At 37.0% G+C, this 22,978-nt stretch overlaps 1 protein-coding gene across 7 annotated transcripts in view; it reads right to left on the bottom strand.

Moving 5' to 3' along the window:
- The window catches only part of LOC110451651 (transcriptional regulatory protein GAT1-like), a 51,187-nt gene that overhangs the window by 7,146 nt on the left and 21,063 nt on the right, over nucleotides 1–22,978 (bottom strand). For all 7 annotated transcript variants that reach the window (XM_021499773.1, XM_021499775.1, XM_021499777.1 and 4 more), the window contains exons 3-4: nucleotides 14,696–14,868; nucleotides 12,538–12,588 (exon numbers count right to left, since the gene is read on the bottom strand). In XM_021499773.1, coding sequence (XP_021355448.1) covers nucleotides 12,538–12,588; nucleotides 14,696–14,868 — 224 coding nt within the window. The remainder of the gene's footprint in view (nucleotides 1–12,537; nucleotides 12,589–14,695; nucleotides 14,869–22,978) is intronic.

Genomic DNA, 22,978 nt, shown 5'->3' with positions numbered 1-22,978 from the left:
GAGGGGGTGTTGGGGGTGGAGGGGGTGGAGGGGTGTTGGAGACGTTATCCACAGATGATGGGCAAATTAAAGGGCACCAAGAAACACCAATTTGAATTGCAATCCCACTGAACCGTCAAAACGATGGGAGCCACGGTAGTCTATAGTGGTAGGACGCAGGGCTCGTGACCGAAGGGTTACGGGTTCGAGTCACGTCACGGCACTGTGTTGTATCTTTGAACACGATACTTTACTCCGCTTGTTCCAGTCTACTCAACTGTAAATGAGTATGTGGTTGGGCAGTGCTAGAATTGTTGAATACAAGTTTTGAACGCCGAAATGGCAGCACAGGCTGTATGGTCCCGCAGGAGTTGAGAATGATATTGGCTGGTTGCAAAGGTTCTATAACCACGGATGATAACTTGTGAACCGCTTTGAGACGACCCACAAACTAGGTTGTGATAAAGCAGTATATAAGTTCCTCGAATTATTATTATTATTACTATTAAATCCCTTAACACGGAAGGATGGCATTGCAATCGGTCATAATATTGTAATGAACGCCTTTCCATAGGCACAGGAAAAAAATATCGGAAAGAAAGAGTATAGATAGGAGAGTAACAAAATGGCAGAAGAGAAAATCATCGACACTAAACATGATCCCCCACATAAGTCGCCTCCTACCATATCATGCCGTGGAATACAGCAGGTCAGTTTTCCTTTTCGGTTTAATTTGTTTCTCGTTATAGATGAGGCCATATCTTGCCCTCTAGAGTTATCAGTTTAATTGATATCACGTGAAGGTGACCTTCGAGGAGATTTATGTTTATATATAGATTACTATTGTATCGTGACGCTATCTAATGTAAACAGATGACATCGACTGATTAACCTAAAAAAGAGACGAAACCACAAATACAAATATTCGATGATATTAAATGCTAAATAATGTTTTAATCATTAAACAAGATAAAAAATATAAAAATTGTAGTAAGGAAAGCACTGCATTTGGCAGAACACATTTGACGTCACAATTGAAATGACGTCATCAAGTGAATCTTGATCTGCCTTTTCTTAGAATAGTTAGACCGAGTATGTCACAAATCGCTGACCACAAATTCTTTGACCGATATTATAAACGTAAGTTACATTCGTGATGAAACAGTATTCATCCCCTGGTATGGTCAAACAATCACTTCGTGTCGTGTACCAAAACTGGATTATCACGCTTGCTTGTGTTTAAAATAACGAAATCTCACCGTTGAGTTAAAACTAGTTATTTTTATTCCTTGCTCAAACAATTCTGCATTTTTCATTTCCAATAAACCGATACGCATTCACAGCAAAAATGCACATAACTGTCCATCATTCTTGTCAAAGGAGTAGCATAACGCTGGGGGCGCGCACCGACTGGTTTGTTTGAAGATATGCCTCATAAACTATACGCGCGTGCGTTTGTGCGTGCCATGACGAATTCACGTAAATATTTATCAAAAGTTTCGACTTTTTCCAGATATGTGCACCGTATTATGGATCAAATATAGCTTAAGCATACATAAGATTGGCTATACATGCGTGGAATTGTCGAATAACGGTGTCATGTATTCGATAATTGGGGCTCCGCGGCCAAGGTGTAAAACTTGACTCGTCAATTTTCTTCTGAAAATAGATATTTTTGTCTGCATTTAATCAGCTCATTTACCATCAGAAAACTTTAGACAATCATAGTTAGAACTACATTTTTTATGAACTATCAACATACATTGGTGATAAACATTTCCCTAGCGCGTCCCTCCTAAGTGTGAATCTGTCTCCGGTTTGGTGATTAAGGGAGATAACTCGGGCTTCGTGTTTCTCCCAGTTAGCATACAACAACGCAAAACGCGTTCCTGGTATGAATTATTGTTTCCAAAGATAGTGAGATTTATGATACAGGGTTAAGAAGTTATAAACCAGTCACTCTATGTCTGGACATTTCTACTGCTCCTTTACACAAAAACGATACATTTTAAATATGAGATTCGGATTGGTCTAGTACTTCTTAGACGCAAAACCATAATGTTGATGGAGATACTAACAAAGTCAATAGACCATGAAAGGTAGGCCGCATCCAGCATTTGATGCATGGGTTGAGATGTACTACCTAAGATGCATCTATGGTCTAAGTTTGGTTGGTCTAGCACTTATACTTTCAGTGAAACTAACTTAACCAAATCGACGAGGTGGTTCAACATTAAGACATTCCTCTAGTCGAGGCAGTAACAAGTGACTAGGTAGTTCACCGCTGTGAAACTCATCTAGCCAAGTCAGTTACAAGTGACAAGGTGTTTCACCACTGTGTCATACATCCAGCCGAGTCAGTAACAAGTGACTTGATTGTTCACCACTATGTCATACCTCTAGTCGAGTCAGTAACAAGTGACAAGATGGTTCACCACTGTGACATCCCTCTAGCCGAGTCAGTAGCAAGTGACTAGATGGTTCACCATTGTGTCATACCTCTAGCCGAGTCAGTAGCAAGTGAATACATGTTTCACCACTGTGACATACAGTATATCTAGTCTATTCATTTATAATTGACTAGATGGTTCATCAATTTAGCACGGGCAAAATACATTCCATTGAAGATCAAATTGTATTAACGTTAAGATGCATACACCGACTAAAATTCGACAGAAGATATTTTCCATCACTATATCAAAACGAAAAAAGTATTTGGCATTAAACATAACTAACGTGAAACATCGGAGCGGAAACAAAGCATTTATGTCGCCTCACGAGAGGAACTCTCCTGTATTAAAGTCTTATAACTCGCTGAGTGCCAACTCTTTCTTAATCCGTGGGAAACATTAGCAGACTAATATTTTCTGCGACTATATTATACGAACTATCCAGGTAAGTTGCCCCGGTTGTCGAAAACACTTAGAAGATATTTGCTGATTTGTACGTTAAAAACTTTCACGGTAAGATTAATCCGTCATGATTCAAGACGGATTTATCATACATTATTAGGTAGGGTACAAGTACCTTGCCACAAATAAAGGCGTTCCGAACGTACTCAAGGGCTGATCGCGAGAACTTACTGGCAACCCGCACAACGGATATACCGCCCAGCGGTCTATTAAATACAGAATATTATAGTGGATCCCAGTATACAAAATCATCTTGGCAAGATGAGAACGATAACTTCTTTTTTTAAATGGTCGAAGTATAATATTACAACTTTGATATAAATGTAAAAGTCATTTCCTAAAGTAAAATCTTCAATTATTTTAAACATGTCGTTAATTGCTGTTCCTTAATCAAAGTTTAAATTGGTATTAAGCCATTTTAATTTCACGACTTTTCCGGTCATTCTCTTTAAACATTCATTGCGCAGGCAAAATAAATGCCATTTTGGACACTACTTATTCGACGAAGCGATTCTTGTTTATATTCAGTTCAATCCTTACATTTACATTAAAAATAATCAAGAACATAGAAAATTTCGTTTGTTAAATGCCAGCATGGATAAGAAGTTCGCAATAAATATATATGTTTGCGTTTTTGATAACTAGAACAGGTATCCGCCGCACTGTGTTGTGTCTTTGAGCAAGATACTTTACTCCGCTTGTTCTAGTCTACTCAACTGTAAATGAGTACGTGGTTGAGCAGCGCTAGAATTGTTGAATGCTAGCTGTTAGCGCCGAAATGGCAGCTCCGGCTGTATGCTCCCCATGGAGTTGAGAAAGATATTGTCTAGTTGTCTAGGCCCTATAACCACGGATAATAATTTGTGAACCGCTTTGAGACGACCTACAAACTAGGTTGTAATAAAGCGGTATATTAGAACCTCGAATTATTATTATATTTCTGGAGTAGCTAATATCACCTAAATGTTTGCTTCTTACGGTAATCTTACATTACGTTACGCGAGACAGAAACAACAGCGTCAAAACAACACAGATTCAATAGCGTTTATGGCTCCATGAAATAGTAGTTTCGTCTTCACCGACTCCTATCTGTGATCGATCGACGTGAGGGAATTGAAGCGTCCTATCTTCCCTTGGATCTGTCTATGGCTGACTCTCGACCAGCGGGTTTTCCCTCAAGGCCGAACATTTCCCTATGGTCAGAAACGCCGCTCTTCTATTCGCTAACCATGGTATGTGAACTCTATTTTTGTGGTAGTGTTTTTATAGGGACGTAGAGCGGAAATGTAAAAATAGCTATTACGATCGTGAATAATAACTGAATCTGGTAAGATTATGCAGTGAAAATGCCATACAATGAAAAGCATGGATTTGTAAAAAAAAAAAGGTAATCAGATTATATTCGACATGAAATACGAATAAAAAATAAATCAATAATAAAACAAATATGGATTAAACAAGAGGCCCAGGCCCAGAGGGCCTGTGTCGCTCACCTGAATATCTAAGCAATCATGGCAAAATATTCTCCAAATGAGTTCCAAGGAAATATGTCGGACCCCAAGGCCAATCCTTATAGCATATCTGTATTAGATTTTTCATGCCCAGCAATTTTATGTATGGTTATGGGGTGGGGATCTCAACTGTTTCCAAGCTGTGACTCAGAAACTAGGTCCCTAGGGTTGTGGCAAGACCCCAGGATCAATTCTAATATCATGACTGCATTTGTCTCTTTTTGCCTAGCATTTGTATATACAGTTTTGGGGTGGGAATCTCGACCGTTTCAAAGTTATGACCCAGGGGTTAAGTCTGCAAGGGTAGGGCAGACCCTGGGGTCAATTCTAATATTATGACTGCAATTGTATATATAGTTTTGGGGTGGGGATCTTAACCATTTCGAAATTATGACCCAGGGTTTAAATCTCCAAGGATGGGGCAGTCCCCAAGGTCATCCTGGAAGAATATGTGCATGCTCTCTTTATACTCAGCCATTGTATATATGGTTATAGGGTGGGGATCTCAACTGTTTCCAAGCTGTGACTAAGAAACTAGGTCCCTAGGGGTTCGGTCAGACCCCAGGGTCTATTCTAATATAATGACTGCATTCGTCTCTTTATGCCCAGAATTTGTATATATAGTTTTGGGGTGGGGATCTTAACCATTTCGAAATTATGGCCCAGGGTTTAAATCTCCAAGGATGGGGCAGCCCCCAAGGTCATCCTGGAAGAATATGTGCATGGTCTCTTTATACTCAGCCATTGTATATATGGGTATAGGGTGGGGATCTCAACTGTTTCCAAGCGGGGACGAAGAAACGAGGTCCCTAGGGGTTCGGTCAGACCTCAGGGTCTATTCTAATATAATGACTGCATTCGTCTCTTTATGCCCAGCATTTGTATATATAGTTTTGGGGTGGGGATCTTAACCATTTCGAAATTATGACCCAGGGTTTCCATCTCCAAGGATGGGGCAGTCCCCAAGGCCATCCTGGAAGAATATGTGCATGCTCTCTTTATACTCAGCCATTGTATATATGGGTATAGGGTGGGGATCTCAACTGTTTCCAAGCTGTGACTAAGATACTAGGTCCCTAGGGGTTCGGTCAGACCTCAGGGTCTATTCTAATATAATGACTGCATTCGTCTCTTTATGCCCAGCATTTGTATATATAGTTTTGGGGTGGGGATCTCACCCGTTTTAAAGTTATGGCCTAGGGACTATGTCTCCAAGGTTGGTGCCAGACCCTAGAGCCATCCTGGAAGCAAATGTGCATTCTTCTCTTTATACTCAGCAATTGTATATATGGTTATATGGTGGGGATCTCAACCATTTCCAAGTAATAAACTTTTTTTGGGCCCCACCCCGTAGCCCGGGGGGTCAGCCCCACAATTTCTACAATTTTGAATCCCTGCCTTCCATGAATGCTTTTGAATAAATATGATTGATATCCAGTGCATAGTTCTACAGAAGAAGTCGTTTATAGCAATATAGCCAATTTGTCCCCTTTTGACCCCGCCCCTCAGCCCCCTGGAGGGTCAGCCCCACCATTTGTACAATTTTGAATCTCCACCACCTAGGGATGCTTCCAGTCAAATATGGTTGATATCAATCTCTTAGTTCAAGAGGAGAAGTCACATAAAGCAATATAGCCAATTTGCCCCTTTTGACCCTGCCCCTCAGCCCCCTGGGGGTCAGCCCCACCATTTGTACAATTTTAAATCCCCACCACCTAGGGATGCTTTCAGTCAAATATGGTTGATATCCATCTCTTAGTTCCAGAGGAGAAGACGCTTAAAGCAATATAGCCAAATTGCCCCGCCCCTCAGCCCCCTGGGGGGTCAGCCCCACCATTTGTACAATTTTGAATCCCCACCACCTAGGGATGCTTCCAGTCAAATATGATTGATATCCATCTCTTAGTTCCAGAGGAGAAGTCGTTTAAAGGAATATAGCCAAATTGCCCCCTTTTGCCCCACCCCTCAGCCCCCTGGGGGGTCAGCCCCACCATTTGTACAATTTTGAATCTCCACCACCTAGGGATGCTTCCAGTCAAATATGGTTGATATCAATCTCTTAGTTCAAGAGGAGAAGTCACATAAAGCAATATAGCCAATTTGCCCCTTTTGACCCTGCCCCTCAGCCCCCTGGGGGTCAGCCCCACCATTTGTACAATTTTAAATCCCCACCACCTAGGGATGCTTTCAGTCAAATATGGTTGATATCCATCTCTTAGTTCCAGAGGAGAAGACGCTTAAAGCAATATAGCCAAATTGCCCCGCCCCTCAGCCCCCTGGGGGGTCAGCCCCACCATTTGTACAATTTTGAATCCCCACCACCTAGGGATGCTTCCAGTCAAATATGGTTAAATTCCAATCAGTGGTTAAGAAGAAGAAGTCGTTTAAAGAAATTGTTGACGGACAGACGACAGACGACGGACGACGGACGGACGGACGACGGACGCCACGGTATGGCATAAGCTCACCTTGGTCCTTTGGACCAGATGAGCTAAAACACTCTGACGTCATAATAAGAGATTTAAAAGGTAACATATCACAACAGTTAGCCTGTTTGTAATTGTCGGTACACGTGGTTGGGTCCACTAATGCTATCCCCCCCCCCTCCCCAACTCCCACAGGCGCTCAGCTGATTCCACAACATGGTGCTTCAAATCTACACGTGTCATTACTAACAAGTGTCATACGTAATGCCACTAGCCACTGAGGGTAAATGTAAATAGCGCCTTTGTAATTACAGTGTTACTAGGTAACGACACCGTGACGTCACTTCATCTAGTGGTCCTCCTAGATACGAAAAAAATAAATTACAATAGACTAACCCCTGTCTCTAGAATCGAACTATTCAAACAAAAACAGACTCTAATTAATTTTGATCACTTGGATGTCTGATTTTAGGGTGGAAAATCAAACTAAGGGGAGATAAGCTAGCAGATGTAATAAAAGGCAGCTCGATTTTCTGTCATTAAAACTTGGCGTCTATATTTACAATTGTTAAATAAAAAATCAAAATATGATTGACATAATCTACAATCTGAAATATGGTCTTGGAATCAAGTATGCTTGATTAAACAAGAAATTATTTTTCCACGACCCCAGATTACTCCTGATGAAGAGCACAGCAGGGGTCATGGTTTTAAGACACAGGTTTGACCTAGGGCAAACCCTGATACAGACAAGGATTATCAGGATCTTGTAGGAGGCTACTTCGTTAATGGACTGTGGGTGTCTTGGCAGGACTAGGGATATTTAAGGGTCTTGAAAGGGACCGGGATTCAGATCTTATTAATTGAGATTTAACATTTATCAAAAGTTCCAATGAGTTGGTTGTGGAGGGGTAGTGGGCGCTGAGATAGCACTTCCGGTAATTATATTTTAATTAGAAAAATAGCCATTCACAGGAAATATTATGCTTCGTGTTTTTGTCGATTTAGTCTCGTTCAACCTCACGCTTGATCACTGCGTAATTCAAGATGTAGCTTGCGCAGACAAAAAGGGTCTGGTTGAACGGACTTAAGTCGATTTAGTCTTGCCATCATTTTGTCGCGAATGATATTTCACATGTACATCAATATTTGGTAAAACGTTTTTTGAGGTGAGAAATACCTTAAATAACAATTGAAAATAATCAAGAGCAATAAACGATCATCTTCATAAAATCCTAACTATTTCCATTTTTAATTATTCTTCCAACATAAAATCTCAAATTTTCTGGATTTTTACTACGTCAGAACTCTTATCAAAGTACTTGTTTATTTCAAGGCTGTAAGATCTTAAAATATGCCTAGATTGTTTATATTAGGATATGAAACTGGAAGTACATTACACAATGTCCCGTCTTTCATCCTTAGGTTTGCAGAAAGTGAGTGGCCGACCAGCAGATGGGGTCGGGAAAATTGACAAGCATGCAGACTGTTATGCGAGATGCACCCCAACCTTCTGAGATATCAAGTCAACGTGTATTGTGAGGAGGGGTGAGGGTGGAGGTATGGAGGGGTGAGGGTGGAGGTAGGGGGAGGGGCAGGGGTAAGGAGGGGTTGGCGATGAGGGAAGAACATGTTGTTGAGATACTTTGTTTCCGAATTCGTTGATCATGTTAAAAGTTCACACTTTACATAGAAGTAAAACTATTCCTTGGTTTAAAGATATTTTATTGCCATAAGAAAGCTAAAGGATTGGGCATAAGTTTCGAGAACATTATGAGCGCCCTTTCCTTACAATTTAATAAAGCATGTGCATTGGTATGTAATCAGCAGACGGCTAACAATACAAATATATACTAAGTATATCATTGTGATTGAATGAGGAAAACGAGAGGGAGAAAGGGAGAAGCGCGGGAGAAGCAAAGGAATAATTATGCTTGCATACAACTATACGTGTATGAAACTATTCCTGTATGATAGGGGAAAGCTTACGGTTCCTTGTCCATTCAACAAAGACATTTTTATTCAGTTTAACATTAACGTTCGATGGTTCCGCTGTAAATTCTTGGGCTTCCTCAAACTAGGGACTACATTGACGGGGTTGTGATTGAGAGCTAGAAGGGTAAACAAATTATACTATCTCGGGAATTTTATATCTGGCTTCGTGTGCAACTCCTGCCCAAGACCAATATTTACTTATCCTTATATATGAAGATGGGGAGATTTTCATCTTTTGACATGCGCGTTCATTCAGTCGGTTTCGTACTCCGCACGGTTTATGAGCTTACAGAGACCCCAACCATCTCGTGGTGGGCTCCGCGTTGAAGAATTTTTGATTTACGCGATAAGCTTTCTTTCATGGTATAAGTTTATGGTTTTCCTTGGAATGCGTTTCGTTTCAAATTCAAACAGCAAAAATATTTTTAAGAAGTGTTCTACTATACATTCTGATAAACACAAGTCATAGATATATATAAACTAAGATGTTTTTTAAAATTCTATTTTCTATCGGTTACCTCTCGTGAACCCCTTTCAGCAAGTGTAACGAATACATTGCACTGCCATGCATCATGTACAGGCTAGGGTGACGGGGCTCTCGGAACGTGTTTACCAATCCTATTGAATTTCAATAACCTTTCTGAGGCTCCGTAAGGATCGTTTTTAAAATTACTCTTTAAAAAAAAAAAAAGATTGGCTGTTTGCTTCTAAAATATGAATATTCTGAATATGTTTCTACCAATTGAACGATTTAGTTATAATGAATATTTGCATTTACAATAATTCATACACACATGTAGTCCCTTTGTCAAGACTAATTTATTCATCAACATTTCGTACGAATCGACAAAAGGCAAAACATTTAAGCGATACGTTGACACATGAAAAAAATGCTGGTTTTTCACAAATGGCCAAATATTTAAACAAATAAATAACTTCCGAGTTCGTATCCTTAAAGTTCAAAATATACACTAATTTATACAAAATAACACTTTAATTTAAACAACCCGTTAGAAATGTGTTTGAATCGTTTGATCATTATTAAATATTAATTGTGTGGTTCTGATCTTAACTCAGTTAAGTAAATAACGAGGTTATCTATCTCGTTATTTAAAAATGTATTTAAAATACTGGTCATGTTGGTCAGTTTGTTATCTGGATAAGTATACAGTCAATTATGAATAAAATGTGATGAATTCTACCCCCTTCCTGGTAGGACAGAGATTATGTATGTAGACATTTGGATTACCCCCAGCACAGCAACGCATTTTTTTGAGGCACAAAAGACTTTTTTATTGGAAGGACAACGTATGTGGGCTGAGGTTAACATTTAAATCTAACAAATATGTTTACTGTTAAGTTGAGTATCAATCATATTGTTTAAACTCGAAATGAAATTTGTTGTTTTACAGTCAATTACATATAATTGGGTACGTACTGTTACATAAACCAAATTAATGCAAGTATTTATAAGGAAGAGGACGTGTCATTAGTTGCTATGAATTGAGTCCAATTCCTTTTCGATTAAATTAAATAAAATATGTGTAAAGAAATAAAAACAAAAATGTGTGTTGAGTCACATGCTATAAATAACTCATCAGGGTTGCTGAAATTTATACGGATATAAGACGCGGCCCGTTCGTGAAACGTGATCTCGCAAATCGAGTTACAACTTCGATACAGAAACCGGATATGTTAGTGTATCGTTAACGCAAGCCGGTCTACAGGAAATTAAAACAACATTCTGTGTGAACTCTGGCAAAACCGTAGCACGTTCAGGGAAACATTTCTGTATAAACACATTTTGGAATAAGAAATAATTTATACTGTTTTGCAATTTTCTTTATACAATAAGAACATTTTAATGTGCAAACAGAAATCAAAGAACAGCGCTGATAGAAGGACGGACGGACTAAATTGACAGACAGAAATCATAGTCAGATATGAAAGAACAGTTTAATGGACAGACAGACAGACAGACAGACAAACAGACAGACTTCATATGTATAACTGATTTAAAGGTCCCCAATAGAACAGGTCATTTAGATATAGCCTGTATATGGTATACGATATTTATATAGAAGTCCTGCTAGGCGTTTTGGGATGAGAGTGGATGTGTTCTTGTATACGAATGTGCATATGAAAGATTTTTATGAATGATGATGATGATGATGATGATGGTGATGATGATGCTAGCGGTGATGGTGGATGATGATGATGAGAATTAGTTAGAGTTTAGCTAAGTTTGGACCTTAAGTGGACTGTTCAAAGTAATATTCGACCTTTTAGGCTTTAGAACAACTTTCAATCAAAGGTCATCCCATATAACGGGTTGATTAACCCCTTAAAATTTTAATAATACTATGAACTCCTCAGTTTAGGTCCAAAACATAGCTAAACTGTAACTAATAATCATGTCCCTGTGTTACCCTGAACATATTGGTTTAGGTCCCAACCTATCTAAACTGTAGCTAATAATCAAGTCCCTGTCACGTAACCACCACAGGGACCTGATGATTTGTTACAACAATATTTGGACCTAAACGTTTGTGATTAGAGTAATTTTACTTGTTTAGGGGTTTAGATCGACTTTCGGTAAAAATGACACCCCACATGATCATATGTACTGAACAGCGTAGTTTAGGTCAAACTATAGCTGTAACAAATTGTCAGGTCCCTGTGGTAGCTACATCAAATGATACGTGGTCTGTTTAATATTTTCAACGCGTATCTATACTGTATCTAAGTGAACCGTATTAGATTCCATAGAATATTTTGCTCGATGTCATTTCGACCGACCCAAATTTTGCCCCGACCGCAATTCTGCACCTCCTTATCTTAAAACTAATCGATGCTGTATGAAGTTTTAAATAAATATTGTAAAAATTACTGCCGTATGACAGGAAAATATCTGTATTTTGTTCACAAGAGTAATAAATATTTTCTGCAGTTATCTCTAAACGTAGACCTAAGACTTACGTTAGCAATACTACCTAATCTAGCAGCTAGAATAATTGGATTTACGAGGGTCACAGCTACATGTGTGTAGTATAAGGGCCCACGTTTTATGGGAAGCATACATTGGTCCCCTGTGTGTAGTTTTAGCCACAGTCACCTGCGAATTTGTTACAGCTATCTTTGGACCTTAACTAAGGCGTTCAGAGTTATTGTACATGTTTAAGGATTGGGGTGTCATTTTTACCGAGAGACGATCTTAACCCCTTAAACACGTCAAATTACTCTGAACACAAAAGTTTAGTTCCAGATAGAACTGTAAAACATTCGCAGGTACCTGTGGTTTTAACATACAACCTAGAGAGATTCCTCCCTTCTGATACAAGCAACAGGCAAATAAATAGCCGATGATACGTGTAGTTTGTAGTCTTTACTACAAACAGATATATGTTTATCACTTAGAAACAAACACCAAAACACTACAGGTGGTGAACTTGACTCAATATGGCGTCCGAGAGGATAGATATACAGTCGGTGCATAAAGATCCATTATAACATATCGGTGGTCAAAACAGAGGGTAACATTATTTACAAAAAGATGTGTCCGTGTAGCATACACGCCCATTTGTACACAAAACGTGACTGTGAGAAATATGAATACATCAACAGATCCCGCATGAAAACATCTTCATCGCAACAAAAATCTAATGCTTTTCACCATAAATGTAACAAAATGAGAAAAAATAAAATTAAACTTACCTTGTCATATTTACTTTCAAATTTTTTGGGTTTGTCGTCCTCCGTCGAGTCCTGAAATATGAAGTAAGATACTAAGTCAACAGACATAGTGACGATAAACGGTTGCTGTGTTCCAGAACGAGCTACTAGAAAAGTTTGGCGACGTGCTGGGGAGTTCTATTTGTTTACAGTATAAATCTAGCTGGTCCTCCCAAAGCTCGACAACGGCTCATTGCCTGGAGTTGATGGTGAGTACTAAAATTTCAGGGGGAGTGAAAGTTTCGGTGTGAAGAAATCAGATACCCCTTGCTTGAGTCGAGTCGACATGTAACCTCGCAGTGAGGCCCTATAAGGGGTAATTCAGTTTGCGAATTAAAAGCAGACATTTTTTTATTTTATATTAAACAAACATTTCCCTATCGATAAGCAATTTGTTGTGTCTTCGAAAGAAACGTGCATGGACAGTTTATTAAAGATATGTTGAATATTTCGAGAAAAAACAAAATCGGTGTGAAAGTTGAATTTAAGAAAATGTACACCAGTGAATAATTAAGTTTCATTATGCGTGTTTGCAAATATATTTATATCATTGAATTATACATGTTATATATTCTAACAAATGTTCCTTGTGTAACAAATGTTTTTGATATAATTTAACCGTATTTATTGTTTTTTTTTACTTCGGTCACAAAACCAAATATCAATGTAGTATTATAAGGGTTTCTTGTATTATATGCTAGCACACAGTCACCACTACGTTACATAGGCGTTGAATGCGCGTGTACTTGTGCGGGCTATTATGTGTTAGAAATATTTGCAGACTGACTTGTTTATTTATTCGACGATCATACAGGAATAATTTAAATTTCTATTCATTTTTTAAAAATTGCTTGTTCAAGAAACCCGATGATGTAAAAAAAAAAAAAAAAAAAAAAAAAGTAATATATATATATATATTTAAAATTATTTGGACTACTTTAACGGGTCATTTGTTATCAGATGTACACATTGAAAGCGTACACAAAAAGTATTACCGCTACAGAAATATTAATTCATCACTAAAATGCTTTGAAATATATATAGTTCCAAACGTGTTCACGCTTTGTTCAAAATCCATACAACCTAAAAAAATCGGCAGTGTCTCTTTTCCCGTCAGTTACCTCCCTTCACCTGTGTTGATGCCATCACAACTTTCAGAGGTATACAGAGTTATCGCCCATGTAAATAATTCCAGCCAAATTAAAGCTTGTATGTTTTTGTGACTTAACTGTCTTCTTGTCACAGCTGTGTGTATTTACATTGTTTCGTTCGATTACTTTAAAACAAACATACATGATCAAGTAATGAAGTCGTTGTTTTATATCACGAATTCAACAGATTTCATCTATTTGTATAGCCTGCTCAAACACAAAACTTCAAAAGGTAAACAGAGTTATCGCCCATGCAAATAATTCCACACAAGTTGATGCTTCACTTAGTTTTATTATAAGTTTTATTATCAAAGCATCTGATGGTCACATCAGTCCAAAGAAACCTTTACATCTTGTAGTTGATGTTTGATGACCATAAATCAAATATACTGTACATGACCAAATAAAAAAGTTGTTTTATAATCACGAATTTAATAATAAAAAATGTTATGTTGCTGATAATTTCAGAAACAGTTTGCGCATAACTACGAGCTAACAGATTTCTATTTTGACAAGCACATATTCAAAAAAAAATGCAGGTGCCTTAAAGAAATATGTGGATTATATGAATAAATACATTACAATATGTTTTTGTTTTTTTAAAGGGCTTGTACGTATGCTTTCCCTTGGATTCTTGACCCGTTCGCTGCATTTATCTCTCTCTATATTATTTACCGCACTTACTTATATTATTTATAAGGTTGGACACCAAAACAAGGAATTCTTTCTATCAATGAAATAATAATTAAAACATTGAAAATCATACACTACATATATGTGTTGGTTTTTTATATACACACTAGGAGCAAAAAAATTCTCGTGATAGCCATATATGTTAAAAACTATAACACTTTATATATTATGAGATTTTTTGAAAATCCGATAGTCTTGAAGACGTGATTGCCGATATTTCTTTTCAGTTTATCGGCCATAATGCATTTTTACAATTATCATTTTTGAAGAAAATCGACCTGAAAGTTTTAACATACCTGTGTGGGGGACATTTTGCTATTTTGGTGTCTCGTTAATCCGTTCATTTTATGATATAATCCACATGCATTGCACAAATAATGACCCGTCCCGTCCTTCCGCCATAATGGCGTCGATATCGCTCCGCAGTTGACACATTCTCGCCCTTCTCCGTTAAAGTAGTTCGGGTCGTCTGGAAGAAAACAAATACCGTTAGTTTCTCAGTGACCAGAGTTGCCTCCCATCGTTGCTATTACCGTGATTGTGGTATATATATATATATGTAGATACGGGGACAAGAATATATAATGTAACCTATGTATAGCATATTGATAAGGTGTTACATAAGTTGATATTTTTTTTATAGAAATCGATCGATAAATGTTTAATTGAAAGGATGAATGAAATGATTGATATAACCTTAAAGAACGAATATCAATAGGGGAATTAATCAATTAAAAAAATAAAATTGAATTGAAAACAATAACAAACGTATTGGTATTAGAATAAGTGATGGAAATAATAAAAGATTTTAGTGAATTGTTCAAAACGTCTGCATTTTGAGTCCATAGATGAGCTTCTTATAAAGGTTTTTTTTTTTGTTATTTTGTCATTGTAAATATTCTTTTGCCTCAATGGAGTTGCATTTCTAATTAATAAATGATTCTGCAAAATTTCTAACAGGGAAATCACAAACGTGTTTTCTAAAATAGTTGAGATGTTTCGAGTTTGACAAATATCCAAAAATGGCTTAAAACTCTCAAATTTCAAACATCTAATTCCTAAAACGTGTTATAAATAAGAGGAGTCCGAGATATCTTTCTTAACAGAAATGACATCGGCACTGTAGAAATTCAATAACATGTCTTAAAGTATAAATAACAAACTTGCCTAAGCTACAACCACTACGGAACAAAGAGCTCTGTTTCCCGGGTAAATCGTCGACAGTGTTTTCGTTCGTTGTTAGTCGAGCGATGTAGCGGTTTACACACAGCATGTGGAGGGTATGCTCAAAATGTCTAGTTATTGCACACCTGTGAAAAAATCGATAACTGCTATCGATTGGAACTCTCACCACAGGTGTGTGTTTATATGAAATTTTTGCGTCGTCAGTGTTATCTGTTTGTAAAAACAAGCCGTGTTCAGGTCTTACCAGTTTTGTTAAGTTAAATTAAACTTCAAAGTTCAAAGTTTTTAGAAAAAGTAATCTTGCTTGTGAATATAATTCCAGGAGGTCTTTTAAATTCTAGAGCATGAACATATATTGTTTTCATTTTTTGTGTCTGTTAAAATGACAGCTAGGCATATGTTACATTTTTCGCAATGCTGAATGTTTATTTAGTCGAATCCCAGAAAATGTGTTTGTCATGATTACCAATTTACTTGCCTCAATAGGTTTTTTTTTTTCTTTTTTTTCTTTTTTTTTCGGGTCCTCAGTGTTTCATATATGCTTCCCTTTTAATAATGAAAACCATGTTGTCGTAAGGTTTGTAAGTTGTAATAAATGCCAAAGGTATGTCACATTTTTACATTATCTATATAAAAACTATCTTATTGAAATATATTGATTGCCTGGCGGGGAAACAAAGCATCGTGTTTACTTCTCGCGCTCGAGTTCCCATATGCCCCTTATTCAGAACCTCTCTAAACTATGAATTCACGTATATCATGGATGTTTGGCAATTGTGCAGGGGTGGTCGCGTGGCAAAGAGGATAGCGCACTTGCCTTTCACCAAGACGACCGAGGTTCGATTCCCCGATCACACATGAAAAGGAATGGGGTCACCTGCCCGACAACATCGGTTTTCTCCGGGTACTTCGGTTTCCTTCCATATTAAGACCCCGCGCTCTAACATCCGGGCCAACAAGAGTGATGAAATTAAGTTGAAATAACTTGTTTCATAATTGTTTTAAAATAAATCGATTCTATAAAAAAAAATGTCATGATATATGCTTCAGTCATTATTGTCGAGATAACCATAACACTCCATTTACAATTTGTCATCTTGTTGGGAGGTCTCTGCTTTTATATGTTTGATTTAAATGGCTTTATTCCTATTTTACATCAGGGATAACTCTACTTTACTTTCACATATTTCCCTTCTTCAGCTTAGTAAACTTTGACTGTGTATGAATTAGCGTACATACAGTGAAAAAGGGCTCGGCGGATTGATTGATACTTGTTTTAGCGCCGTTCACGGTTCAGCGAAATGACGGTCCGATGACAGCAATTGCTTATTCCCTTCTGGATTCATTACGTTTAATTATGCAAGAAAGGGATGCTGACAAAGTTCTTATGTGATCCATGGATACACATTCAAAGTCTCTGGTGCTTATAGTAACAATGGCGCCCTCTTTCTGGAACATTCGGCCGCGAGTATCAATGAATTAAAATGATCGAAGCGCTACTCAGATTAATTAATTTGAAATTTTAAAGCCATTAAAAAAAAGTGTCGTTTACTGTGTATTCTGAGGTACTGGAATTATATTATCCTAGCAACCCCAACTACTGTAATTACCATAGAAGCAACCCGTTCCTTTTAAAGAATTAAAAAAAAATTCATGGCAACGAACTTTTTTATAGAGCGCTAACGCGTACCATATAATACGTTCGTTGTCAACTGCGTTCACACTACCGTATACGCCGTCAAAACGAAGGTCAATCCTTATAAACACCCGTTTTACACGGTATGAGTGCACGGAGTTATCAACCCACTCTGATTAAGGAGTTGATATTTCCGTTTTGATACAGTACTTGTTCGTTTTGAAGTTGTTTAAAAACCCATTCCGACCGAAGAAAACTAAAAACATTTATACAAAATCGTGGCAATGTTACACCAGGGCCCGTAATCATGAAACCGTGCTCATGCTCGTTCTCATCTCCCGGTAATATATTAACCAAAATAAACATTTTGTCAATAATCTGGAAGACTTTTTGAGAGACTATGGACCGAATACCGTTAACAATGTTTAAACTTGACTTTTTGACCTTGTACAATGATGTTTTAGCACAGAATCCATGCTTAGGCACGAGAACGGTTTCAGGTATACGGGCCCTGATCATTTTATGATTTTGGTTACTGGAGAATATTATAATTACACTTTATGAAAAATTCTTTCTCTTCGTACAAATTCTCTTTAAAGCCATTTCTGTCTGTGTGTCATCTTATCAGCACAGTGGGAATTCTCCGGATTATTAAATTCAATTGTTAGATTCATCCAGTTCTTTAAATCTATTATTTACGTAAACTTCACAAAATTACCTCAGTAAGTGGGTTAAACAATTTGCTTATAAGCCTTTTTCTAACATTTACAATTTGAAGAGCTCTGCCAAAAAGGGTAAATTTAACAAATGTAAAAAAAACTTCTTCTTCAGAGCCAGTAATCCTACCAATTAAATTCTCTTCATGGATGGGGGATGCCAAATGTGTTTTATCCGAAGGGTGAAAATTGACCTTCTGAATAAAATGAATCTTTAGGGTTAGAAATACAACAAAATAAAGACTTCGTTCATGGACATGATATGCTTTAAGTTGATTTATCGAAATTATAAATCATAAAATAGAGTGATAGGCTCCTCATGTAATCATATTTATGTATATCCAGCAGATTTGTTTGTTTTTGTTATCATGTGAATATATACCTCTATGTATAGGAGAAGGCGCTGGTAGGACAATCAAGTTGTAATAAATTGTACCTTCCAATATCATGTTTAACTCAAACGCCAATTGGAGGGCTGCATGCCCGTGACTTATTTGATAATAGAAACATTATGATTTTTGTTATACAAGTACAACTTTGTGGTACGGTATACTTGACTACAGATAAATGATAATGCAACAAATAACTTCTATAACGATTTAAAAACGTGTCGATTAAGTTAAAAAAATATCCTGTCAACAGATAGGTACCGATACAACAAGTGTGGGGTATACATCAAACAAATGTCAACAGAAAAGTTAACGGAAATTATTTAAGGTAAACAGAAAAAGTATACGTATATTTAAAGTCAACATTAAGTTTACGAACAGCTTTGGTATTAGAACTGTAAAAATGTGGAACGGTCTTCCCGAGGACGTTGTATCGGCACCTTATATAAACACTTTCAAGAATAGACTGGACAAAATATGGAAAAATCAGGAAATACTTTATAATTAAAAGGCAACCATAGATGGAAGTGAACTCTAATATTTAAAAATGAGAACATATAACATGTATAATAGAGCCGGTGTAGAGGAACATATTGTTCCTGTACTGGAAAATAACTATAACTATAACATAAAAGTGAACAGAAAGTTTACGAATATAACATTCAAGAGAAAAGAGTAGAACCAAAAAAGTCAACATCAAATTGTACGAATATAAAGATCAACATCAAAATGTACGAACTTAAAAGTTAACAGAAAACGTACGAACTTAAAGGTTAACAGAAAAGTTTAAGAACATAAAAGTCAACAGAAAGTATACGAACATAAAGGTGAAAAGAAAAGTTTACGAACATAAAAGTTTTTGCACAAATCGGTCTTTGCGTATATGATTTCATATTTTAATATATGTATTAATATGGTATAGCTATACAGTGTTTTCGTTTCAAATCTGTTAATTCGGTATTTTTATCGTGACCCAGCTGTGCCCGGGCTACCCGGCGTGCTTTCTGACACCAGACATAGCATTGGAGATAAGATATCGGCCTAGTTTGATAAAACTTGTACTCTAATCCCCCTTAAAGAGAAATATGGACAAACCCGAACCTATGATCCGGCACTGAGGTAACCCTTGACCCCAAATGTTGTCCTCTTGTGACGGTACCGCCATCTTGTATTATTGACTTTGAGATAACGGATTTCAATGTATAACACATGTACACGGTTGGGACCGAACTTGTATAGATGTGTATGTACAAACATTATGTAGGTAAACTAATATATGTAGACTCGAAACATGTAGGTACGGTAAGTCACGATTTAGACAAGATCTTTATAAATAGCTTTTGCGTTTCTTGCTATTAGTATTTACCGAACTCAAGCAGTCCATCTCAAGTCCATGTAAACTCTTCTTCTAAGCGAGTAAACTTTATTAAAAAAAAAATGTACATTTTTAAAGCATTGTTTCGATATCCAATTATTAAGCATAGACACTTTTTTGTAAAACATCTGTTTTTACCAAATTATGGAAATACGGATTNTACATTTTTAAAGCATTGTTTCGATATTCAATTATTAAGCATAGACACTTTTTTTGTAAAACATCTGTTTTTACCAAATTATGGAAATACGGATTTGGTAGCACGTTATTAGTTTTATGTAACTACGGGTGGAATTAACGCGAGTAAACTTCGCGCTCTCCTAATACCACATCCTGGATTTGCGTGTTATGCAACGACGCACAACCCAAATTGGTACAAAACAGAGTTTGGACAGTGGGTTGAACAAAGTTATGGTTTGTCTTTTGTATTACTGGAAGGGAAATTTAGCTTTAAAGTGTACATACATCAGGTTTTTTTTTAAACTGTAGTTGACTGGAATTAATCCTCATAATTTCTATTTTTACGCTCCGAAAATCACCCAAAAAGGCGTACACGAATCATGTTTGATGTTGTTTGATTTTAAAAAATCTAATAAAATCGCAAAACATGGCCCCCATCCCTTTTTAAAAATTAATTCCAAATTTTAAAATTTAATAAACCAAACCAAATTTCAAACATCATTTTTATCTCTTTCCTAGAAATCCAATCGCATTTAATGATTGCTGCAAAACGACAGCATTTTCATAGTTGCCGTTGACATATATTAAGATTATATATATATAGGTGTCATAAGTAATAACGACAGTATGATCTAATATTGGCACTGGATCCGAACAAACAAATGTTGGTTGGATGCGTATTACTAAAATAGATATATGGGCAAAGAAGTAATAACGTCAGTGCCGGCAAAGAATTTTGTCAAATTTTCAGGGCGATCACCCCCTTTATCAAGACAGGAAAATGATTGTTTATTTATTTATTTATATGTCCTATCAAGAAATTAGATATTGCTATACTACTGAAACGACATCTCCCTATGTGACATGGAAATGTGAAAATATAAAATATAAAAGTAAATTAATTTTATTTATATACATTTATTTGTGCGTCTCGGTGTGGGATTACCATGTGAATGAAACTTGTACGAAAGCGGAATCCTTGAAAGTGTTAGTTCTGTGGCGTTATACCAAAGCAGTTATATTGGAGCACACCTTTTATTAGACGAGTCCGGAACAGAATATACAAATAGTTAAAAAGAGTCTAATTTCTAAGAGATCTATACATTGTACATGTACGTTTCTAAAAATATCGGTAAGTCACCTTGGACAATGGCGGATGCATGGATGATACCCTATAGAGGCCCGGGCAACAACTTTTTCTGTATCCAAAATCAATCTGACCCAAAAATATATTTGAAGATTTTCCTCCATTTCATATGTAAAATATGGCTTCTCCTAGCAAGCAATTCCAATAGCTGTAGGCCTGAGGGTGTCACCCATGCACCACTGATTGTACTGCCCTAAACAATGGGGGATTATCCCTTACCTAAGGAAAAAACATTATTCCAAAGACTGACACATCTCACTGTGTCCGAAAACTCCCCTCACATCAAAGACTTGCTTGAAGGAGTTCATACAAATTATATATCACATATTTAGTAATATACTGTGGGAATCGTTTTGAGAGTTTTGTCAGGAATGCACGGACGCGGATATTTCTTAGTCGCAACAAGATGAATCATACGAACGCCTATGTTATAACTTCTTCATTAAACACACGCCTAGTTTAGTAATAAATTAAGCCACGGGGCACTTACAAAGTTCAATAAATATTCACTGTCGTGGTTTTTATTCAAACAATGAATGGGTGTGTTGCGAATATCGACCGGGAGCCATTCCCGAGTAGAAATTGCGGTGTTGTTGGGGAAGACTGAACGGGGTCGTATACAAACTACAAATCTATGTTCAGGCAGAAATAAGGTCGTGTACATGACGAACGTCCATCTTGTTTAGTACCAGAGTTGGACGTTTCGAAAAGAAAAAAAGATCGTTCCCATTTTTATAAGTCTGTCTGTGCTTACAATGAGAAACAAACTTCATAAATTGTGTTAAATTTGTACATAGCTCAAAAGACATGTACTTCAGGGTTATTAGTGCTTATAAACACCCGGATGTATATATGTTGCAAAAAAAGAACATATTTACGAAATAAATGTATTACCAAGATACATTTTTTGTGCAAAATAGATATATTTATCTAGATGTACAGTACCCCCCCAAAAAAATATATATATATTGCCAACTTCACATACCGCCATGATTAGAAAGGTTTTTCCTTATAATATAAAACCCTGGTAATACCGCCATCTTAATATCGCCATCCGACAACCATTTTCAAGCACAGAACTGTTTATCCCTCGTCCATATACCATTGCCGACCCCGGACAACGGTATAACGGGGGAAGCTGTATATCATTACATACGTTATAATGGCATTAAGTTATTGTGAGATAAAAGGTACATATACAAAACAACAAACATGTCAAACTCACATATACCCAGAAACACATGCATGTGTGACATCTGCACATACACACAGATACAAATACATTGCCATGTGCAAACATTATGCATACATTCATTGATACAGCCAGAGACGTATAATACGTATACGTCTCTGATACAGCCCACCACAAACGAAACGATTCATACAACTAGATCTGTCAAATTTCACCTGCTTATTGAGTTATTAATTCATTTTAGATTCTGAAGGTGTATTATGAACTTTAAGAAGACTATATTGTGAAGTTTAAGGACTGAATTTAGGGCGAAACAACCCGTATTGTGTACGGAATTTAGGGCGAAACAACCGGTATTGTGTACGGAATTTAGGGCGAAATGACACAGATTCAACCCGGTTGTGCCAGGCATCTGAATGATTGAGTTAAAATGTAAATGCAACATAGTTACATAATTATGTCCCGAGACAGCAAACGTAACTTCGGAATGGGTAAAAAAAAAGTTTAAAATGTACTTACTATTACACATTGACAGGTAGTTATATCTATATAACGGTTCGTCAGTCCAGTCAGTCATTTCCGTTAATGATTGATTGATTTTCGATAAAATCGATTTCCAGACGTCTTATTCCCAGTGTAAAATTCTCGTCTATGCTTCGGTATCACCTGATAAACGACTTTTTTCAGACAACTGTTTGTGAGTTGCACTGTGTATTCGGAGTTCCCGCGAGGGGCAGTGTCATCACCACAGCATTAGTG

The sequence above is a fragment of the Mizuhopecten yessoensis genome, unplaced genomic scaffold (assembly GCF_002113885.1).
Source record: "Mizuhopecten yessoensis strain PY_sf001 unplaced genomic scaffold, ASM211388v2 scaffold6163, whole genome shotgun sequence".
In the NCBI taxonomy this organism is placed as follows: Eukaryota; Metazoa; Mollusca; class Bivalvia; order Pectinida; family Pectinidae; genus Mizuhopecten; species Mizuhopecten yessoensis.
This window is presented reverse-complemented; position numbering and strand designations above follow the sequence as displayed.